The following is a 22,307-nucleotide window of genomic DNA, read 5'->3' on the forward strand; positions in this document are numbered from 1 at the left end:
GGACACAATTCATCGTCTTAACTTGTTTCACTTTTATTTCCATTTTAATGCAAAATAACTATAGCTTGAACTGTACAAACCGAGTACCGCATCACCGCGTGATATCATAACACAGAGCTGATTAAAGACCGAGTCAGATTTCTCTTTAACGACGTCCTCTGAAAAATCTGAAACCCGCTCAACGGGATTTTAAGCTGGGCGTCTAGGTTGTCGCGAAAATCCTGCACGGTTAGTTTATTTGGTCATAAATTTCATGGAGTCGTAAATCGTGCATAAACGTAATCGCTGAACGGACGGGATACAGGGAGCCGTGAATCCGTTACTCATCGAGCACTTAGATTTCCTAACTGTCGTAGTCGATGTCCATATCCTCCTCTCCAACTTCCACTAGACTCCGGAATCGCGTTGTCGATGTGCCTTCGAGCGAGAGATCAGCATATGTTGTTACACAGTTCGACACCCTGGCGCCTGCGGACAGGTCGAGCGATGCGAGACGGACAAGAGCGTGATACGCGTCAGAGAGATATCGCAGCGTACCTAGTATGTTTGTGGTCCACCGCGTACTATTCAACTTGGCTGGCCGTCGGAGACGTGCAGACACTGGAAATATATAAGGTCGGGCATGAGGAAGAGGAAGAGGCCGTGGCTCGACAATGGTCCTAATGCGACTGAATGATGATACGTAACAAACCTTATTCAACAAAAAGTTTCGGTCGGCAAATTGAATCCAGAGGGCTTGGACTCTCTTTCTCCCTCTCTGTTCGCGTCCGTCTCACCCCGAAAGGAGGTGTGGAATAAGATCACGGCTCGACCCGTTGATCGTGTGCGTGAAGCGGGGGCGAGTGGCGATGGTCGAGTAGAACGGGTGCGAGTGAGAGATGATAGGGAGCGAAAGAGTGGCACGATCTTTTGGATGGTTTGGTCGGAGCGTAATGGTGGGGATGGAAGGGCGGTCTGCGCACGCGCGGCTCGCGGCGGAACAGCTTCGCGCGGCGACGCTCAGTCTCGTCTGTCGCAATCCAGTGCAGATATACGTGCAATTACCCTGTCAACAGTGCTTAAAATCTCTTCTGGTGTTCGTAGCGTTGCTCTGCACACGGTGATCGATAACATTTGCCCACCGATACGGCATTGATCGTTCTTCCGTTCGCGCGTTACACGCCGCGAAGAAGATCGCGTTTCGCGACCACGTGAAAGAAAAATTAAACGTCCCTCCGTCTTGCAGCTCACGGCGATTCGAATCGCCGCTGTCGCCACTGCCGCCGACGTCTGCCAGCGTAGTCTCGCGATCAGTCGCTATCGCACGCTGCGCACGGTGAGTTTGACGTTTCGTTCGAAGGCAACGTGTAGTGACGATTCGTTCGGCAAAGGGTGGCGTTCACCGCCTGTTCGTGTACCATGACTATCTGGTGAAACCGGTGAGATTCAGTTTCCTGTACATCGATGCGTTCTCAAACATCCCTATGCTTTCTATGTTTTCCTAATTAGCGCATAACGCGATCGCGAGTGGTGTGCTGTTGTGTGAACAAAAGACCAGTGATCAAGAGAAAGGACAACGATTTCGCGAATTCGAGATGACTCGCCACCTGTGGCTAAAAGCAGCGTTCGCTTTCCTCGTGATATCAGGTAAGCTGTCGCGAGCTACGATCGACAATCGTTCGTAATTGGCTGGAGCGAAGAAACGGAGTACATGGATTATGATGCGTTTGCGAGTGTGTGTTGACGCGTGGGACGTGAGTAATCGCGTGTAATGTGACAAAACGACAGGATCACCGGCCCCCTGCCGGATGAAACATCGTCGTGTGCACGGTACCGTTACTAACTTTTTTCTTACCACATTGTCCGGCATGTCGCCAACAAGCCAGGGCGCCACATTTCTTACGTGCGTTCCTCGGTCAGCTGGTGGTTCGAAAAAACGCACAATGACAAGTAATGGAAGAAAAAAGTAGCGGAAAAGTATGTCTTGCGACGAATTGCCACTGTTTGCTTGCGCTGTCGCGGCAATCCTTTTTTCATCGTTATGCCGGAAGCGCGAAGTGGAGACAAAGGAATGCACGGGCTCGCAAAACTCGACCGCGCAAAGAAATATTTTCTTTCTCAAACCGAGCGTACATAGGAGTTACAAGGAATACTGTTCAGTGGCAACGACTTTGTGACTTCATTGTAGTTCCAACTGATTCACTGAAATTGTCCTTTATGGGAAACGCGTGGACCTGCTTTCTACGCAAATCTGCATTGGCGTGATATAGATTTCAAAGCGAAATTTAGAAAGGAATCCATTCGTTTGCACCGTTGGCTAGCGAACCCTCCAGTGACTATATTCCGCGTGAGAATTGCACGAAGATACCAGACCAAGGGATTCCAGGTATTGGTGTACAAATTTACACTGGTCGTGGTAATATGCGAGTGCAGACTGCTTTGTCCGCGATTGTTCTTCATCTTTTACCTCAGACGGTTCACTGTTCGGTGCAACATACGGTTGATATATGATGTAAATTACTGCTATACCCGCAACGTCAAATTGTTCGATGATTTCATATGAGTAGCTGCAACGACCGAGTAATGACTTCGAAATTGACAAAGGAAATTCTCGCGTGTATCCTCACTCCGTACAATCAGAGTTCTTTGGAAATGCAAATCGATTTCATTTCTCTTTGGAACGATTTCTACGCGTTACGGTGCTCTTTGTCGTAGCTCGATATCGTGCAAGCTGGTCTCTCCGTGCACCCTCATTCGTTTCCTCTCCTTCTCGAGAGCGAAATATCCTATCCACCAGACAATCTCTAACGAGTCTCTCTGTAATTAAGAAGCTATTGCGTCGGCATTTATCGCGTCTTCTCTTATCGACGTTCGACGGACGATCCCCCGGACCGCGCTGGGTGTTGGCTCGTTTGCCTTTGGGCGGAAATTCAAATCGCAGAGAAGAAGGTTATCCCTTATCCGTGCGGCAATTGCCTTTTCCCGCGTCTCTATCCCAGCTTGATTACACTCGCGAAACTCCGTTGTCGTCGCTGTGTAAACTCATTTGATTCGGGGCCCTGCTTTTTCGACGATTTCTACGGTGTGCCTCCTTCTGTCGGGACTCGTTGCCACGTAAACGAGCTAAAGCTGGCTAGCTTTCTACCGGTACCGGGATACTCGAGACTAGGAGAATCCACGCTCAGCCTGTACATTGTTAAGACCGGATACTTGACTAAGCTGCAGAGAGTCACTTTTGACTGCCTTGGCCGAGTGTAATCTCTGTGGTTGACTTGTGCACGGAGCGAGAGCAACGATTTACGACACATTAACGGGCCTTGGCTTTCCTCTCTCGCAAACTTTACAGAGTGACTTAACTGAAGCGAACGTGTAGGGCACCGTGGCAACTCTCTTTACTGCCGACGCTGCTTGAAACTCCTCGACGCGCGTATTAGCAACGTACCTGCTATCAGGTTCAGTAATAATCGAGGCTTTGCTCTGTCGTAGCCAGGAAAATGACACGCGTTAATACAGAGATCGAGAAACGCCAAACCGGCCTCGGGAACTTAATTGTTTTGATAGATGAGTCCGCTGTGAGAAGCTAGATCGCAAGAGAGGGTACTCGAGTGTACGCCAAGAACTTCCTTCACAGCTGATGCGGTAGTAGTGAAACCAGTGTCGAAATTCGTGATGATTCGAGGCAGTTATAATCACCAATATTGTGGTAATTATAGGAACTTAACAGTACCGAAATTCAGAATTATCATCTCCTTGATAGGGGATGATAACTTCGTTGCTTTATTAGAGTGTTGCTATGATTAACTGTAAACGAATTGCTATATATTTTCGGAATAAATCACGTCTAGGAATAGTAGAAATTGCACTACAATTTTGTCCCATACGATACTTCGTTTCCAACTGAATCGATGCTGACAGTTTATCGAAAATTTGTATTAGAATTAATGTCTATGTTACATACATGATTAAGGATTATTTCTGACTTTTTCAAAATTAATTCATATCATATGCATGCATGTATCGAAATGCTGAATAAACTTTTCACGTTAGTTTGTACAAAAACAGACTTTTATGTATAGAAAATATTGTTCCATGGTCATGGTATATTTCTTCGCGTAGAATCACCCTCCTTCAAATTACGTTATAATTTACGCCATCATTAATGCTTTGGTGCTATTTCAAACTAACAACTAACGTTTTACGAAGACCAAAGGCACGCTATCAGCTATAATATCAAACATTGTCAGCTTCACGGAAGCTAGACGCGGAAAAGCTATTGTCGTTATACGTTTACCTTTTGCTACGAACAGCTGGATTTTAATTGGAGGTAACCATGTCTTTGTAAATTACGCCGGCTGTTCACGTCACGTTGCGTATTTTCATTCGACAAACATTGTTTGAATGTCGGCACGTGCAAAAATTGTACGTAGGTTCTTTGATGTTTCTAATTTATTCTCTACTGCTATTCTACTATTGTTAGCGAGCGAATTTCTGAAGATCGTTAACTACCTGCGCTCGAGTAACTTATTTTTCTACTTAACGTACCACTAATTCCATTTAATTGTTTTTTGCAAGACATATTTTTTACGCGAATAAATGTAAGTGACGTTGAATAGTAGCTAAACCTTTTCTTATTCTCCCAAATATAGAGCTACATAAACGAGCGATAAGTCCATATTCTTCACGGCATTAATAATCCGTTTGCTTTGCTAACAATTACAAACTCGTAGAATGCTATTGACATTTTTTTAAAAGAGTCAAGTAAAAATGTCGAACGTTAGATTTTCTATCTTGCATCCTCGACATACGTATAAGGCACAAATTATTCTACTAATCGGTTCTTCATCTACTCGTATCTCATGAAACTCTCATCGATAATTGATTCCTCCGTTCATCACATCCGAATGAAACTTTTTCGCTCCATTCCTGGGTTACATTGTCCAAAAGGAAAGGGACGCACCCTTGATGATCGATCGCGAAATATGGCCGACAGAAACACGACATTATATCCGAAAATAAGCAAGGAGGTACGAATCGACGAGACTCGTCAATGCGACTCCTTCCATCTTGATGAACAAGTGCGGTCTTGTAGTTCCAGGGATGGTTTCATGCACTATCAACCTTTGATCGTGAAAGTAAAAGTTATCTCATTAAAAGCGGAGGAATATTTCTCCTCCTATAACTAGAAGACTCCTCTTTGAAACTCCGTTCGGAAACGAAGACCGGCTACCGCTGAAGATTAAGGGTAGCTTTTTTTCGTAAGGGTAAACGTTCGCTCAGAGCAGCGACCAAACGAGTTGAAACGAATGCCTTCTTGTGTGTACAAGCATTCGAAAGGATGGTGGACCACGAGGACGAAGAAAGCAAAGGTGGAGTTGAAAGAGAAGCTGCTAGAGATGGAGGGGCCGGCCCAGTGTCTTTCGAGTAGACGGCGTAACTGTCGACCGGAACCCCAGGGGGCTGTAATTTCATCTCGCATTAGCTAGGGAAAGTCCCCGCGGGATACGCTGAATGCATCTCACGGTTCGCGGACTTCTTCGGAGCAAGGAAAGAGGAAAAAACAGCGGAGCTTTGAATGAACTCACGACTTTCTTAGATTTCCATTGCGACGTAAATGCGCGTCTCCGCGGCCTGCATAGCGACCATCGCTAACAACCAAGTCCAGGATAACATTAAACGGGGCTCTATCGTACGTAGGTACATTCACGCACCGTCTTCGCCCCGACTTTTTGTCGACTTTCATCGTTATGCCCAGGGTTGAAGACCCCTCGCGACGAAATGTGTAGAGATGGAAAGTAGATAAGATAGTGCCTTCATGCAGCAGTATATGGTGGCTGCGCATAATGTCTTCTATTGAGGCAAATAAGTGTGTTGAGAATTATTAGTGTTCTAATTGATTTTCGAGATTGTCGACATATCAATCTTTCAACTATTTACTTATTTTCGTTAAAGCTAGCTGGGTCTTACTCGTCCGAAAATGTTCCTTCGAACAGTAGGGTGACTTTGTGTCTACTATCGAGACATCAGGAAAGAAGCCTGATAGAACCCCAAACGATGTAACGATGATCGTGAATAATCGTGGATGGTCGTTCTAGGGTAACTTTGATCCATCTGATCTTCTCGCTATGAGACACTTAGAGCTTACGATCGGATCTTTATAGAAGTATAAGGCAATTCAGGGCCGTTGGCGAAGTAATTACATGGGCGAGGTATACTGGCTGTGAATTACGATGTTCTAGTAAGAACGTACTCGCTACCTCTGGACGTAATTGTTTGGTTAACGTAGAAGCAAATGGAAAGTTTTCTGAAAGGAACAATTGTTTCATAAATCAGAGGGATTTGGCGCTGTTTCTTTTCGTGCTATTAAACAGAATTAAGCATTATTGTCTTTGGCATTCTATTTTTCCGTGAGCGTGTAGTAGGCCAGCAAATTAATTGGAACCACGATCAGGTCAAGAAAATTTAGATTCGTCAGATAACTAGGACGTTAGAGACTAGAATTAAATATAGCTACATTTGGAGTACACAAGTTTTTGCAACTATGAGAAATTTAATTCTATTTATAATATACTAATAGATGTTGTCTCAGTGTTTGTTTCTTTTTCTTTGCACTTGCTTAAGTTTTTGTCATGCCAGTCTTCAGTCATCAGACTTTCCTTAATATATTGTTATGATGCTTGAAATTTTGAGGAACATATGTGTGAAGTGAAATATTCCTTTCGTGGTTATTCCGTTTAATTTCGTCCATTCATCATGTATAAATATCTTATTTTTTGACAACAGATAACATTTATACGAAGTATTTTTCTTCCATCCCAAAAAGTGACATTATTTAGTTTATTTTAAATAACACACTCTGTGTGAAAAATTGCTCTGAATATATAAAATCTCTGACTCAATTTAGTAGAGTATTAAACAATTTAAATCTCGAATATGTGGCGTCACGAATAATCAAGTACCCACTTTTATATATCATGACCAATTTTTATTGGCAATCAGTAATTTAAAGTTTCTCTTTTGAAACTAATAGAATGTGATTTCCCGTTTGAAACAGGTAACATAAATTTTGTACCGTAAAATACGCATATCCGAATGTGTTCAGATTAATTCGAATTGGATTTACGCAACAAAAATAATATTAAATAATAATTTGGACTTTCTATATACAAACAAGTAGAAAGTGATTTATAATTGAAAACATACATCATAAATTTTATTACGTTGAATACGTATGTATATCAGAACATACAAATGTTAATCGAAATTGAATTTGTGCGATGAAAACACGTACGTATTATCAAAAATGGTAGCGTGGATTCATATAAAATTCCATTTCCTTAATGGAAATTACTAACCGATCATTTTGATCGTTTGTATTGAAAACGTTATAAGTAAGTTGAACCATGTGTTCTTCGCAATTTCATCAGGATCGTAAACACGTGAGATACGAGATTCCCTTTAAATATTTATAAGTAAATTAATAATTTGGCTCTTTTTTAATGCACCAGTAAGAATGCACAATATTACTGTATATTTATGATTCTATTGATGAGCTTACTTGATAATACGTTTATTTTCCTATTAAATATTTCTATACTCCATATTTATTATTCATACCCTTATAAAAATAGACATGATAATACTACTTCCGACAGGCGGCGTCAACTAACGACTTGACTAAAGCTTACATTATGTTATGTTTTAATCAAACTTTCGTTACGTTATTACATCCTATGTAAAATAACATTGAGAACGTTTTTCGCGAAAAAATGCACAATGTTTTTCAACATTATGCGATGCTATCGAATGTTACATATCTGCGAAATTTTATTTATTTATTATCCTTTTATACGTTTATTATCGTATTACCTTATTTTGGTATTGCACCTGTAGGATATATTAATAAAATAAAATTGGAATTCAGTATCATTACGTTTCTAAAAATAAAATTGAGCAAAAATGAATTAGCGTCCTATATTAGTTCAGTATCTATACGATGGTTTCGATTCATTTATGTGTTTGATTTTAATAATTTAATTTATATACGATAATTTAATTTAATTTTTTATTTTCTCCCATTATTCGAAAATGGCGTTGATGATAAGCTATAGTCTATAGTGGAATTTTATCGATAAGATGTCGATAGCATTACTTTCTGAAAACTGATCATAACGATGCATCAGGTAACCGGATATTTGATTACAAGTTTTCATTTACTGAAAATTCCAATATTTTAGATTTTCTATATTATCTGCACGGATTACAAAATGTTCGTGAGTAAACATTTTCCTTTGCACATAATCACGTCAAAAGCATCTACATCTCCATTTAGCTTCGCATTGCACGAAATGTGTTGCACAATATTCAAATTTTACCTCACAGCACTGTTTCATTAAAATTTGTTGCAGACTGTAAAAGGGAATTGAGAACTGTAAGCATCGAAATGCGTTAATTTCCTTGTTTCTCTGTTATAAATTCATATAGGTTCTTTTTTTTTTTTTAATTAAAGAAATTGTATGGAATTTCGTAATAACTACGTAGAAGGGATTACAAAATAATCGTTTATGCTGAAATGTATAACGACTGTCTAGTGCCTATTTTCAATAATGGCTTCTGGACTGGATATTATATTCGTGATAAAAGATTATTTCGAAGAAAATTCTGTTTTTACAATATCAAATCATAAGTACTCAACAGTATTATCTTTCATGTACATATATCTTATGTTTTGTAAAACTGCGTTTAATTATTTACTAATTATTTTTTCATTTCCACAAATACACTTACAGAAATATATTCTTTATTGACTTTATACGTATTACATTTACAAACAGAATGGGAAGATGACATCTAATAGATCAATAATTTCCTTTCTTTGTGTGTTTTGTACGAAGCCTATTTTTAAGATAAGAAGAATAAAGTTATTGCCCATTTTATTATTTACAATTCAGGACTAATTTCTAGGAATGACTTCCGAGAATCAATAACTAATGATAATAATATTAAAACTTTAACTCCGTTGTAGGAATTGATGAGGATAACAGTTGGAACTAAGTGGATAAAGGTTTAAATGCATATTTGAGTATAGTATAAATATAATATTTTAATAGGGAAGATATTAAATTGCACCTATACAGTGTCTGAAACGCTATCTCGAATAAATCTCTGAATATTGTTTGTGATAACATGATACAACATAACTCGTCCAGTAAATACACAAATACATGAACATCGAAATTCCTGTAAGCCAACGGACTATAGCGTTATCGCCGTAGCACAGTTGTCAGAATTACACGTTGACATTAACGAAAAGATTTATCGCGAAATAATACGCGTAACAGTGTTACTTTTGATCTACGCTTTTAGAATCCGTGTGTTAAGGTATTAGGAGCTTTCCACTGGTGTTTCGAATGAAAACGTATGTGCGAACACACGGTGGTACATCAGCAAGTGGACGCGAGAGGGCCATAAAGAGATAGCTCTGAGTGAACCAAGTAAAAGGGGAGATTGGTGCGTAATTTTAGAAACGCCTGTGAACGTAAAGAGGTGCCGTACATCGAGGGTGAAGATGGTTTAATAATATACACGAATGTCCAACTGGCACGAATGCGATAATAAACGATTTGACGTGTACGAGCGCGCATGCTGATACGACACGACGTTCCTGGCCAACAGTGAGAGATTATTATCATTAAAATCTTAGAGCCGGAAATCATGCTAGAAATCTGGATGGAAGCGTCTATGATCACCTTTCTTCTCATCTTTCTTTCGTAAAGTGCGTTGTGTTTTATTTTAGATCAGAATAGAGATGGGTCATTAATCATCCGACATATCTTCTCTATGTAAATTTTTAAGTCTGTTTGTCTCTGAATGTGGTGACGTTGAAAAATTAATTTCTCCTACTTCATCAGACGAAATGAAATTGCAGATATCTTTGTATATGTATATATATCTTGTATATGTATAGAAATAATAGCTTTGATCTCGAACTTAAACAAAGAAACATGCAGTGAATTTTATTTGATAAAATAATTAATAAATACAAAATGTTATGTATAATGCTTAGAATAATGTTGAGAAAAACTATTATTATAAGTACAGGTTATAGAAGCGAAAAATGTTAATTATCGGATAAATATTGAGTTATTACTTTCTGAAGACATATCTACAAAATTTGAATGTATTTCATTTCTAATAAGGAGTAATTAATGTTTGGTAATTCGAATAGAGTTTAATTCTAAATGGTTGCATTAACCGTATAATCGGATCTATGTTCTATCCGTGGAATATTCTATCTGCTTTGGACTTTATACTGGTATTCCAGTATTACAATATTCCAGTATTATTAGCTGCTTTAAATCCTATTTGTTACCTGATACCGAGTATTCTATTATCATTTGTTACATAACACACAATATGTCTTAATATAATAACATCCATTCCAATCATGTTAAAAACATGTTCAAAGAATTTGCTACTGCATGCGATATTCCAAATATTATACTGCTTATTTATCAATGTCAGTTTTCACGTAACATAAATATTTATAAGTATTATATTACCTAACTATAATATTATAGATCTTATTACGATTCCGACAGATCAGATAATTAAACTTATCATTGGTCGTTTATACATCTACTAATATCACATTTCAATATCTCTTCTTGTATTACACAATCAATTAATGATTAACATCTGTTGTTATTAACAGTTGTTTGATTTATCAAATTTTTGTGTATAAAGAATACTTTTCTGTATATTACCTTTTCTATTATTGAATAAAAATACAATAATTATCTTAAACGTTCTAAAAAAAAAGGCTTCAAACAAAAGTTAAGGTAAATTAGGTATTTTACACAATACTTCTCTGTCTACCCCTCCTTTATTGCATGAATATTTTATTCATATAATTTTGAATATTTAGTGTATGTTTGTGTCTATAACTCTGAACTGCCTATTGGTTTAGTGAAGATGACAAAAGATATCGAACGAGTACATATCTAATTTTCTGTCAGTATTTCTGAATTTGTAAAAATATTTTCTTTTCATGAAAGAAAGGTATACTTATTGCTAGTCATGGATATTATATTTAAATGAATATATTAAATATATTATGTTTACTCTTCTCACGATACTCGATCTACTCTCTCATTTGTTGTCTCTTCTTTCATACATTATATAAATATGCCACACTTCATTCATTACACACATACTCGATTTACTCATTCTTTCTTATAGACATCATTTATTTTTACATTAATATACATATTAAAATCCATGTCAACCATTACCACACCTACAATATCATAAAGCACTATTCGTTTTCTTGCTTCGTTACTTTCTATCTTCGAAAAGAGGGGCGTAAATCTGACAATCAGTCGCCAAATGCATTCATCCTGCTTATTCTTTTTATCAAAGACGCTCGTTTCCGAGACTTGTGTAACGAAATCGCCTTTTGGAACCGCGAATGAGAAGGGAAAAGGCAGGAATATATTTTAGCTGTGTCAGGAGCAACGGTCCACGTTCGACCGTTGCTGGGATATTACCTCACGAACCGCGTTCTCATAGCATTTTCGCCGCGTTATGAGACCACCTACATGCGTAATGGTTGTCTCGCTTGTAAAAATGCTCCGTAAACGAAAACTTCAAGTCTTCGAGGTTTATTGGCCAGTTCGTGACTCGTTTCAGGGCAACACGGTCATGGCCCATCCGAACGTCAGAACAGTTCCAAAACTCTGGGTCGCCAGTTGCCGCAAAAGTATGACGTGATATTTTCGCGATATAACCTGCCACGCGGCTGGTCTTTTTATTGGGATACTTTGAGAGAATTTCGGACGAGGCACGTACTGCGAGACCCTTCGTAGTCGTACACGCGTTTCCTCGTTAGAAACAACCGTGCTCGCCGACATTTGTACCGCTGAATTTCGGGAAGAAAATGGATTTACCGCTGACGAATAGATCTGCAACGAAGTGGGAATTTTAAGCTAGGGATTTTTCAATTTGCACGTTTCGCATGTTTCTACGTCCCCTGTTTGAATTTATTGTGTTGTCCGATGAATTAAAGTGAGATAATAAAGAAGTTGTTATTTCTGTGATATATACTCGTATTAACGCTTTCACCGAGTATACTTCTGTTCATAGGTATTAAGATCTCATATGAACTCATTATGATTAATAATTAATGTAGCACAGTTCCTTTACGAATGAAGATTTCACTCTCGTAATTTTTTCCTTCCTGCTTCATTAAAAAGAATTATATACACAAAGTATTCGTTTATTATTCACTAATGAGAAAAATATTCCCGAGAAGACGTCTGCCTTTTAATATGTAAGCTGGCAGGAAGTAACAAGTAAAAAAAAATCCTCAAAATTTTTTCAATTCATTTTATAACCGAAATGTAAAATCGTAAATGTAATGTAAGTGTAATGTAAATGTAAAATAGCCAATTTAATTATCTAAATCATACTTCAAGTATGAAATATTCATTGCTCTAAGAACATCAAACCCGGCATAAACGGCAGCTTTGCATCCCTATATTTGCTATTATGTCATTTCACGATGCAAAACGGCAAACCACTAAGAAGAAAAGAAGATATTCAGAGTTTAATAGATGTAGCACTCGCGATAAACATTGCTTTCGTTTTAAACTGTTCTCAGGCAACGTGTGTGGCCTCTAGATTACTTGGTCGATTCTTTTCTGTTTCCATCAGGTATAACTAAAACGAAATATCGCAATTATTACGGTGAAATATGCTCCGTTCTAGCAAAATTTCTGTGATCAAAATTCTATCCATCTTCTTTTTTTCTCAGCGACCAGTCTATCTTTGTCTTACTCTATCCCTTCCAGCTCTCGTAGCTAGGGCATAGTGGTAGTTTTATTCCCACGCTTTTTTCAAAAGAACCTGAGCCGTGAATGAGAAACCCTGTGCATAATTCGACTGAAAACCCCGCGGGGTAAGGAGAAAAACATTCGTGACGTTCGAACACCCGGAGGTTTTCTTGCCGTCTACCAGCGTTAATTAATCCCCTTTCAATTAGGAGCCACGCCTTTCTTGCCCCGACAAAATCCTGAAGCGCGAAAGCTAATGTCTATAGGGGTACTTACCACTGTGGGAGCGAGTGTGAATTCGAAACGGGATCGTCTTGCACGGGCGACATCGTTTACTTAGTCTTCTCTGTGATCGTAATAATCGAGGTTAGAAGATTTGATGGAAGATGGAAAGTTTTCGCATTCTTGGTTAAGATGTTTCCCGCCGCTGATGCTAGTCCCGCGTAAAATACCGATCCGGGATGCGATTAGCAAAAGTTCATTTTGCTTTGTCGGACGTACTTTATTTCATTACACCGTCTACATGTAACCCCTTTTAAAGTTATCCGTATGGGAAATGTAGTTTGTTACGTGGAAGGGAAAATTTTGTTCTTTTCTGGTTCAAACTGTGGAATTGGATTAATTTTTGTTGAGATCTGTGTAATTCATCTTCCTCCGTAGAAGAAGAAAATGAGAATAAATAGATTGAAAATAAACGAGTTTGCGTGGTTCATGGTGCGAAAAGTTTTGTCTGTATAATAAAAATTTATAATAAGAATTATTAAAATGTGACTATTGAATATTGGAAATATCTATCGGTCTGGATTATATAAAATCAATCGTATATGTTAAATTTCCATTGAGGTCAGTTTTAATAATATTTTTTGAGAGATCTGAATGTCATGAATTTCGTTATGAAGCTATATACGCGCAAAAAGTATTAAAATATGAAAAGATATGAAAATAATATTTTGCAATTACATTTTCAAATTTCCTTTTAATGATACATGTGACTAATTTTCACTCGAAATATTTATCTGAATAATATACGTGTAAAAATTGAAGAAAATTATCATTTTTGTAGTTTTTCCATGCATTTTTACCTTAAAAGTTTGTACCATACTTGACTGAATCTCTGGATAACTTGGGGCTTCAAAAGGGTGTATAATTTTCTTCCAAGCTCATTCCTGAATCTCCAATAACATTAGTTACCCCATCATGAAAGGTTCGAAGTATCTTCGATGTAAAAGATGAAAGAGAACTCGGATCTTATTGTAGCTTCACTTGAACATAGTATAGCTCGTAAGTAAGGATACTTGCCTTCAATGTAAAGCAGTTAACCATCATGCAGTCGCTGAATGAATATATTTTTGCTTCGATGCTTCCTAAAATTATTCTTACAATTCCTCAGCGTAGTTTCGATGTTCATTGCATCAGTATGTCGCGAAGGAGTAATAAATTGTACCACGGGATAGATCAATAGTTAGATCGATAGAGTAGCTCGCAATCGGGTAGTAGACAATGTTCTCGTCAAGAACGTTGACAATTTCAGCATTAATTGAGAGTTGTCGTCGTCAAGCATATCACGAGTGATCTGCTGGGATTTCGTTTGACGATCATTGAGCACATTGATATTGTAGTTCTAATTCGATACCTCCAAGACTTCTCTCTTCATGAGATTAATCCGTAGTCAAGAGATTCAGTTACAGCTATATCCAAAGACATTATAAGGAATTTCTCTCGTTTGCATCACAATGAAAACTCCTCTATACTGAGAGTTGTAATGCAATCTTCCAGGTCATATAAAATTCCTCGTAATCCATTCGCTTAACCTGTGAAGGCGTAATGTCTCGTCGTTATAGCTACCACCAGTCGTAAAACTTACATAAGTTGTTAACCAAACATTAAACACGTGCACGGAATGTGGCTAGCTATTGTCGCATAATGGTGTTCAATCGAGAACTAGTCTAATATCAAACAGGCGTTAGTCCCTAATGGGCCAAGAACCACCTGAACGTGTCTTTACTGTTTTGAGGGGACCAATTTCAAACGGGTAGTTCAAGTTGTCTAGGTGTAACGCTTAGACAATTATCAAGTCGTTATTAGAAGTAGCTCACTGGTGAACGTATTTTCTTTAACCCCAAAGCTGAGTTTATGTTGGTTAACGGGCTATAGTCAATATTTGCTCTACGGGTGTGGAGCGTAGTCTGCTCTTTTATCGGCCGTTTACAAATGGATCCAAACTTGTACAGCCGGCGAAGAAGGGGCGGATGACGGGAACTAGGGGAGCCACGAGGGTTCTTATGACAATTAATTTGATGAAAGATTTGTATGTGTTTAAACAGTCGAACAGATACAAGATGTTTGACGTTTATCTTCGTTCCTACTTAATTTTATTTGAACTCGCAAATTAATATTGGATCAATATTTTTCATGTTAGAAGTACACTCCTGTCTTCAGCGAGTGTATATTACAATATTTTACTTTTTTTTATTCAGTTTTAATAATCGTTTGTGTTTATGTTATTCATTATCGATATTTTGTTATTTAATTAATAAACTACTTCTATATATATATATTCTGAAAATCGAACTTCTTGGAGTTTATTATAAAATTTCTAAGTTAGCAGTATTTGGATTATCGTTATAATGTTTGCTATAATTTAAGTATTCCGTGTAATGATTTTATCTAGTTCTATTTAACTGTTTTCCTTGCGTCGTGTCATAATGCAAAATTTCTTTTCTCTATGTTAATGAAGATATGAGGAAACAAGTTTGAAGCAATTTTTCAATTATGATGAAATTAAAATTCTCATTAACTCAAGCTCCGCTGTTTCTCCTTGAAGCATTTCCAAGGAAGTTTTTAAAGAGGTTCTAAGTAAATTGAAACTTCCGTATTTATATACTGACATATGCTCGTTCGAAAAGGATGTCTGGAAGCAATTACGCAAGTGTTGCTGGTAATGTAACGTACACTTCTTTCGGGTATCACAGTATTTCTGGTTGAGATCCTGCAGATGTCGATCACGGACTTCAAAGCGCATATTCTGATTCAATTTAGAGCGTAATGCTACGCTAATAAATAATTCAGGTGATAAATAAAAAAAATCCAGAGGGTTATCTCATATACTTGAAATTTATCGAACTGAAAATGGAAAGGATGAAACGTAAATTATTTAATTTGTTGTTGATTTGATAAGAAATTAATTATTTGAGAATAAAAGTGAGTACAAATTATTAAACAAGTGGATTTTTGTTGGAAAGCTTAAATTCAATTATGCTTGAGAATATCTCTACTCGCGCGATAAAAATCATTTGAATCCTTTTCAAAATTATTTCATATTTTACAAATAATTAATTTGATTTAAATAATGAAGTATCTTAATTTTTGTTAAGTGTTTACTTTTTCAAGCATTCTATCCCAGCTATACATGCAGTCTTGCATACATTAAATCAACGATCGTTTATGAGCGTAGGCTGTCCGTTTAAATGACCTCTCAAGGAAAGTCGAGAGAATTTAAACCGGAAGACCTTTGTTTTCGCGCAACTTAAGTTGAATAGAAGCAGGTAAGCCACTCGAAGTACTGGAACAGAAAACCACGCGCCGCTCGGTTCGAGCTTCATTTTCAGACCTATGTTTATTCTGAACTCTAAAACACTCTTCCTAACTGCCCGCATGTTCTGGTCAAAACAAAATGGTACCGCGAGATTAAACTCCTTCCCTCTCCTTTTATTTCCTCCCGCCGAATAAAACCGCGTTTCGTCTATTTGATGAAGGAAAAAAGCGGAAGGGAAAAAGGGAAAATCCTCGACGATCTTGCCGAATTGTTAAGTCGAATAAAACCGCGTTTTATACGAAATCGATTCGAGCGATTGGACTATTTAATCCGGGCTGCAACACCTTTTCTAACCGTGCGGGTAATTGATTTTCCTTGCTGCCTCGACACCCACTATCCATCGAACTTTTTACACCCCCTCCTCCCTGGGGGCATGTATGCATCGATCAGGCCACGTTTCGCGAGCAGAAGAACTTCTTACCCTAAGTGGTAGCGATTTTCCACGAGAACCCGTTACCACCCCACCGAGAAGCAAACGGGAAGCACGGCGAGTAATGGGCAGATGAAGGGGGAGGTTAGAGTGACGGGGTCGAAGGGAATAATTAAAAAACGGCGAGGAAGGCGATGGGAGAGAAAGAAAAAAGAGGAAGGAGGAGGGAAAAGAGAGAAAGAGTCGACCTCGTTTGCCCGTAAATCGTAGCACTCCTCGAGATAGGTTTCCTCGCGGAGTTGGAATTTGCAGAATTCGACCCGTGAGCCATGGTACCGTAGATTATAAAGTATGCAAATATGCAGGGTGTAGGAAAGGGAGGTGAAACTGCGGAGAAGTGAGATAGAGAAGGACGGCCAGATTACAGGTATGACAAGGGCTCGTAGAGCAAGAGGTGAAAGTGGAGGAATGGCAAGTGGTGTAAATCCAATTTGCGCAACATCGGGGGTTACAGCATTTCATTCATTAGTCCTTATTAGGCTGCATTATGCAAAAATGAGTCAACCTGTGCAGCCAACCGGAAATTAGTCGCGCTCATGCATGCGCGGGCGCGCGCAAGTCCTATCTCCTTTTCTCAACTTGAAACGTAGTCTCTCATCTTGTCGCGTTGACTTTCGTACGTGGATCAACGATAGTGTTATCGTTCTACGAACTACTTCCCTAAGATTACAGGAAACTTCTTTGTGTCTATTATTAACACGTTGACGTGTGTTTACTCGTGTTACTGCTGCTTTGCCGTGCTGCGAAGTGCAGGGCAAGTGCATGGAAGACGAAACAAGCGATAACGAGAGAATTTTCAGCAGCGAAATAAAGCAGAAAGTTCCCCGAGACTTGTATCATTGTTTTACCTCGTTTTTGAATGTATTTTACTGGTTGTGCAAAATTTGGTATTCCAATGCTTACATCGAATCTTCTGGTAATTTTGTTGTTTACTCGTAATCGGGAATTTTTTATTATGAAGTTCCAATTGAACAATTTTTGTTGGACACTTATATACATAGAAAATGTTGAATACTTCCTTCTAGATAAAAAAATGGAAGAATACTTTTTGTATTCGGCAAAGTCGTACGAAATATGCATTTCACTTTGCGTATAAGTAAGTTCAGTAACACTTTGGAAAACGTACGCCTGTTTAGTTTGGTAACCGACCCAAGAAGAATGAGAACAGCAAGAACGTTAGAATATACCACTTTATAATATATACATGTTATGCACACATTTATACATGTCAACATGTCGCTTATAGAGGTGCATGCTAATTATTCTAGATGGTGCGATTCTTCACTTTCAGGGTTTTAACTGGAGTGAAAAATGTTGGTAATTTAATACGTATGAGAGGTAGATGAAATGAAATATGGAAGAAGAATACTGTATTTGTGGAGCATACTAAAATATGCATGTATAAATATGATGCATTTCAAAATTTATTTTAATACCATCGTTAATGGAAATTAATACGAACACATAAATTTTGACGCCTATACATTGAAAATTTGAATATTAAAATAGAAATATTCTACAGAAGTATATGTGTTACTATATTTAATAGTTAAAACTGATAAGATGTAAATGTAAAGGGTCTTACGAAACTGAAGTTTTCCTAAAAGTATTATAAATAAATAATGATTCCCTTCCAGTACAACAGTTTCTCGTCCAGATAACATACCTCGTTACCGTGGTTACAGAGAATGAATATTTAAAAATATTAAAAAATGCCAGTATTGAGAAGCAGAGAAATTGCTAATGCACTTGTAATCGATTTAAATCGTTTCAAGAGAACTCCTTTCGTATAATGAAATATCCGAATCGCTAAAATGTCTGGTTTGTAAAAACTTTGTTTTCACTAATTTGTAACGACAGTAATTTTCTTTATAAGGGAAATACATAAATATACTGCTTGAAAATTGAATAAACGCAGGGTTACCTTGTTCTGTCTAATTACGGGAAATGCATTTCAAAAACAGAAAGTAATATTCTATCGCTTATTAATTTAACGTTATCTAGATTTAACGTACAACGATTCAAATCAAATGGAAGTAAAAGCACTAGTGAATCATTATTTCCTTAATATCTAAAGTATTTTCTTTTCATCTAATCCTATATTTTTAAGTATATGAAATAAGTATATTATTGTCTAACATTTAAGGAAAACGGGAAAATTTAATTTATGTATCATTTAAATTGCGATAAGATAGACACTATTTTGTCGAGAAAAATAAATATCTTTATAGAAATGACAGACTGATGTGTTTCGAAGCTTTATTGCTTCCTGTCTATAATACAATAGATGTTAAAAGTAATCTAAAAATATAATAGCCCCTCCCCCTAAGAAAAATATAAAAGAAAAAATCTATAAGTAATTTAGAAACTTTTATGCAAAAATAGTGTATTGTTAGATACTATGTTTTTCGAAAAATTTTACACCATTCTTCCATGAAATGCATTTTTGGTAATTGAAAGGAAGTATTTATAAGATATTATCATACGATGAGGAAGGCTAATATCATCTCTTTATGCTTTTATTCAGAAATTTGTTTCCTTTCGTCTGTATAAGAAGGTAGTGTTCATTGAATTTGTATCTTTAGAAAAACCATGATCTTATTATCCGTTTAGCTACATATATTAAATTTGTGAAATGAATAATTATATCTTTATAGTCTATCGTAAACCATTCAATCCACTGATGAATTTATGGGTTACCAATAGTGTACTTTGCAGCTAGAGTATTGCAAACAGAATTCATAAATGGCTGCGACTCGTACATACGACCACGTTGCCTGTGTTCTATTTTATGTTTTCACTTCTTTTTTTGACGCATTGTACATGGTTGGATTTATTCTCAAAGAATGATTGATTTTACGGAACGCAGACTTTTAACTTCTTTTTCTTTTTTTTCCTAAATATAAAATTTACATTTTTCCGACTATAAATATTATATATTTTCGAAACGATTTCTATGCTAAAATATCAAAAGTTGACATAAAATATATATCATGATATTTTTTAACAACTTGTTTAAAAATTTCCTTTGAAAGGTGCCTGCACTTCGCTTCGTGAATTTTAACGTTATTCTAAAAGCAGAACACACAGAAACATTAGTTTTTATTGCATCCCATGAAAGAATTTAACGAAATAAAGAAAGTTTCAACGTATCTTGTAACAACAGTGGAAATAAAAGTTTTAGAATATATCTGGCAACGTTTTACCGGAAGTGCCACATTTATCAGCGTTTTAATCCGAGAAGTGCGATATTAACTATCTAATAATAAAATAAATCTGGCATGAATATGTTAAAAGAGGTAGGAAACGTTCTTCGCGAAATACAGGTAGAAGATGTTTGAGTAAAATTCTGGCAGCTTTCATATCGTTTCATTTATTACGAACAAATTAGTCGAGATAAGCACTTGGCGAGAAAAATATATCATAAATGACTTACCTATAATTTTATCAATTTATTAAATTATCAAAATTGCACTAATTAATGTCTACTTCCATAAAATCTCATAACTGATTTGAAATTTCCAAAGAATTCTTTCGTAAATTATTATGCAATAGAAATTCCACTGTATGAAGTAATTGTGGAGCAATATCATGTTGCTATAATAATATTGAAATATGACTACAATATCAGCTATTTGTTATTATTTCCATATAACATATTATGCCAACTTCATACTGCATTATTATAGGTAGACTTATTTATGTACAGCATTGTGTTTGGAAACATGTTATTTGTATCAGAGAACGCTCACATAGCGATTTTTTATGTAACTAAAGTTCCACTGTGTTATTAAATAACCAATTTAGTATTCGTTTTCTTAAAATCTCATGGCTGAATAAAAGGCGTGAAAGACTTTGAAGGCAGCTAAGGTTGACAATTGATATTTCCTATACTTTCTGTGTTGAATCAGCAAAGAAATTGTCGATTTCACGCTTAAGTACGCAAAAAGAATTGCTCTCGAAGAATTCTAACACAGGTACCCCGGTGTTCTTTAGATCGGTTGACAATCTCCGACGTCTTTATATTTCTGACATTCGCTTTCCAACTGTCCTTCTCCTATGCTTATATATTTCAGGGCATATTAGATGTTTCCGAGAGATTGAGGTATGGAAATGACGCCGCTGCGGCACATGTAGGAGGAAATCCTATGCAATCGGGGGACCGATCGTTTCCTAAGAGGGTAAAAGGACCACGACGTTGACCCCGTTCCATGAGTACCGTGAAACGTACTTTGTTCTGTGTGTAGTCGTTTTCCGTCGCTAGGAATTGACCAGTTGGAGGAAAAAAGAGGAAAAGGAGAAACTGGTGATGCTCATAACCACAGTTTTTAAGCACAAAATATCTCGAACGTATCACGTTAGAGGTGTGTTGAGGTAATGTTACTGCAGTACTGCATAAATCTCTATAACATATTGACGAGGTGGACGCAAGTAAGTGATAGTATAGTGTACGTGCGTGTGCTAGAAAGTTTGATTTGTATTGTTTATTTGCTGAATTGAATGAGGGAAATGGAGTCCATGCTTTCGTACTTTACTTTCGAACCATCCGTGCCACTTGGTGCACACGTTTTCAATTACGATATAGTTTTAGTAAATAAATTGTTTTTATGGATTTTTACCTCAATCCTCATAGAATGATAGATTGTTTTATGGATTAGAGAATAAATGGTCCAAAGCTAATATAAAAAGTAAATATTTGCAAAAAATGAATATTAATAGAGGAAAGAAGTATTCATTCCACGAAGCTGGATATTGTCGAGGAAATAATACATACAGTAACATGCAATTTTTCACATATTTTCAGGATGGTGAAAACATACACATTTAATTCCAAAATTAAATAGAAACAACTTTTTGTAACGCAGAATTAATCGAGAATATTTTAAATATTAAAATTGTTTTTCTATGGAAATAAATAGTTTTTGTATGATTTTGTATCTATAAGTCACACTAGCAAGATACATTTTTACCAACCAATAAAAATGAATCTGATATAAATGGGTGCACGTTAGTATAATGAAATAAATTTAGGACACAAAGAAACTGGCAAAATATCTATTAATATAGTAATTATTAATGCAGAATTAGAGAAAACTAAAAATATTAGAAAACAACATTCGTTGCCCAAAAAGCAATCTTTTCCTTCGAAACATCTCAATATTTTACTTTTAAAATGCACTTCGACTGATTAGAGTGGTATCGACAGACCTTTAGAGCCAAGCACATTTGTATATCTCTTTAGTCTAGTTCCCTGCCTCAAAGAACATAACACTTTCTTCCTACTACTTCCAACACTAGAATTGTAAATCTAAGCGTGCAAGTACTCTCTAAGAGCTTAAAGCTCAACCCCGTTCGAAATGCTCGAGAACGTTCTGCGGTTCAACATTTCGAGATTAGCACACTCTTACCTTGGTTGCTACTTCGAGCCAGAATGAGCATCGTCATCGGTATTACCGTAGGTCCATTTCTCGTT

General features: G+C 36.9%; 1 protein-coding gene across 1 annotated transcript in view; it reads left to right on the top strand.

Annotated features, from left to right (window-relative positions):
* The first annotated feature begins 1,023 nt into the window (after positions 1-1,023).
* The window catches only part of LOC108550246 (uncharacterized), a 219,052-nt gene continuing 197,768 nt past the window's right edge, over positions 1,024-22,307 (top strand). The window contains exon 1 of the mRNA XM_017903945.1: positions 1,024-1,626. Coding sequence (XP_017759434.1) covers positions 1,575-1,626 — 52 coding nt within the window. The 5' untranslated portion in view covers positions 1,024-1,574. The remainder of the gene's footprint in view (positions 1,627-22,307) is intronic.

The sequence above is a fragment of the Eufriesea mexicana genome, unplaced genomic scaffold, assembly GCF_001483705.2.
Source record: "Eufriesea mexicana isolate 0111107269 unplaced genomic scaffold, ASM148370v2 scaffold2645, whole genome shotgun sequence".
NCBI classification, from domain to species: Eukaryota; Metazoa; Arthropoda; class Insecta; order Hymenoptera; family Apidae; genus Eufriesea; species Eufriesea mexicana.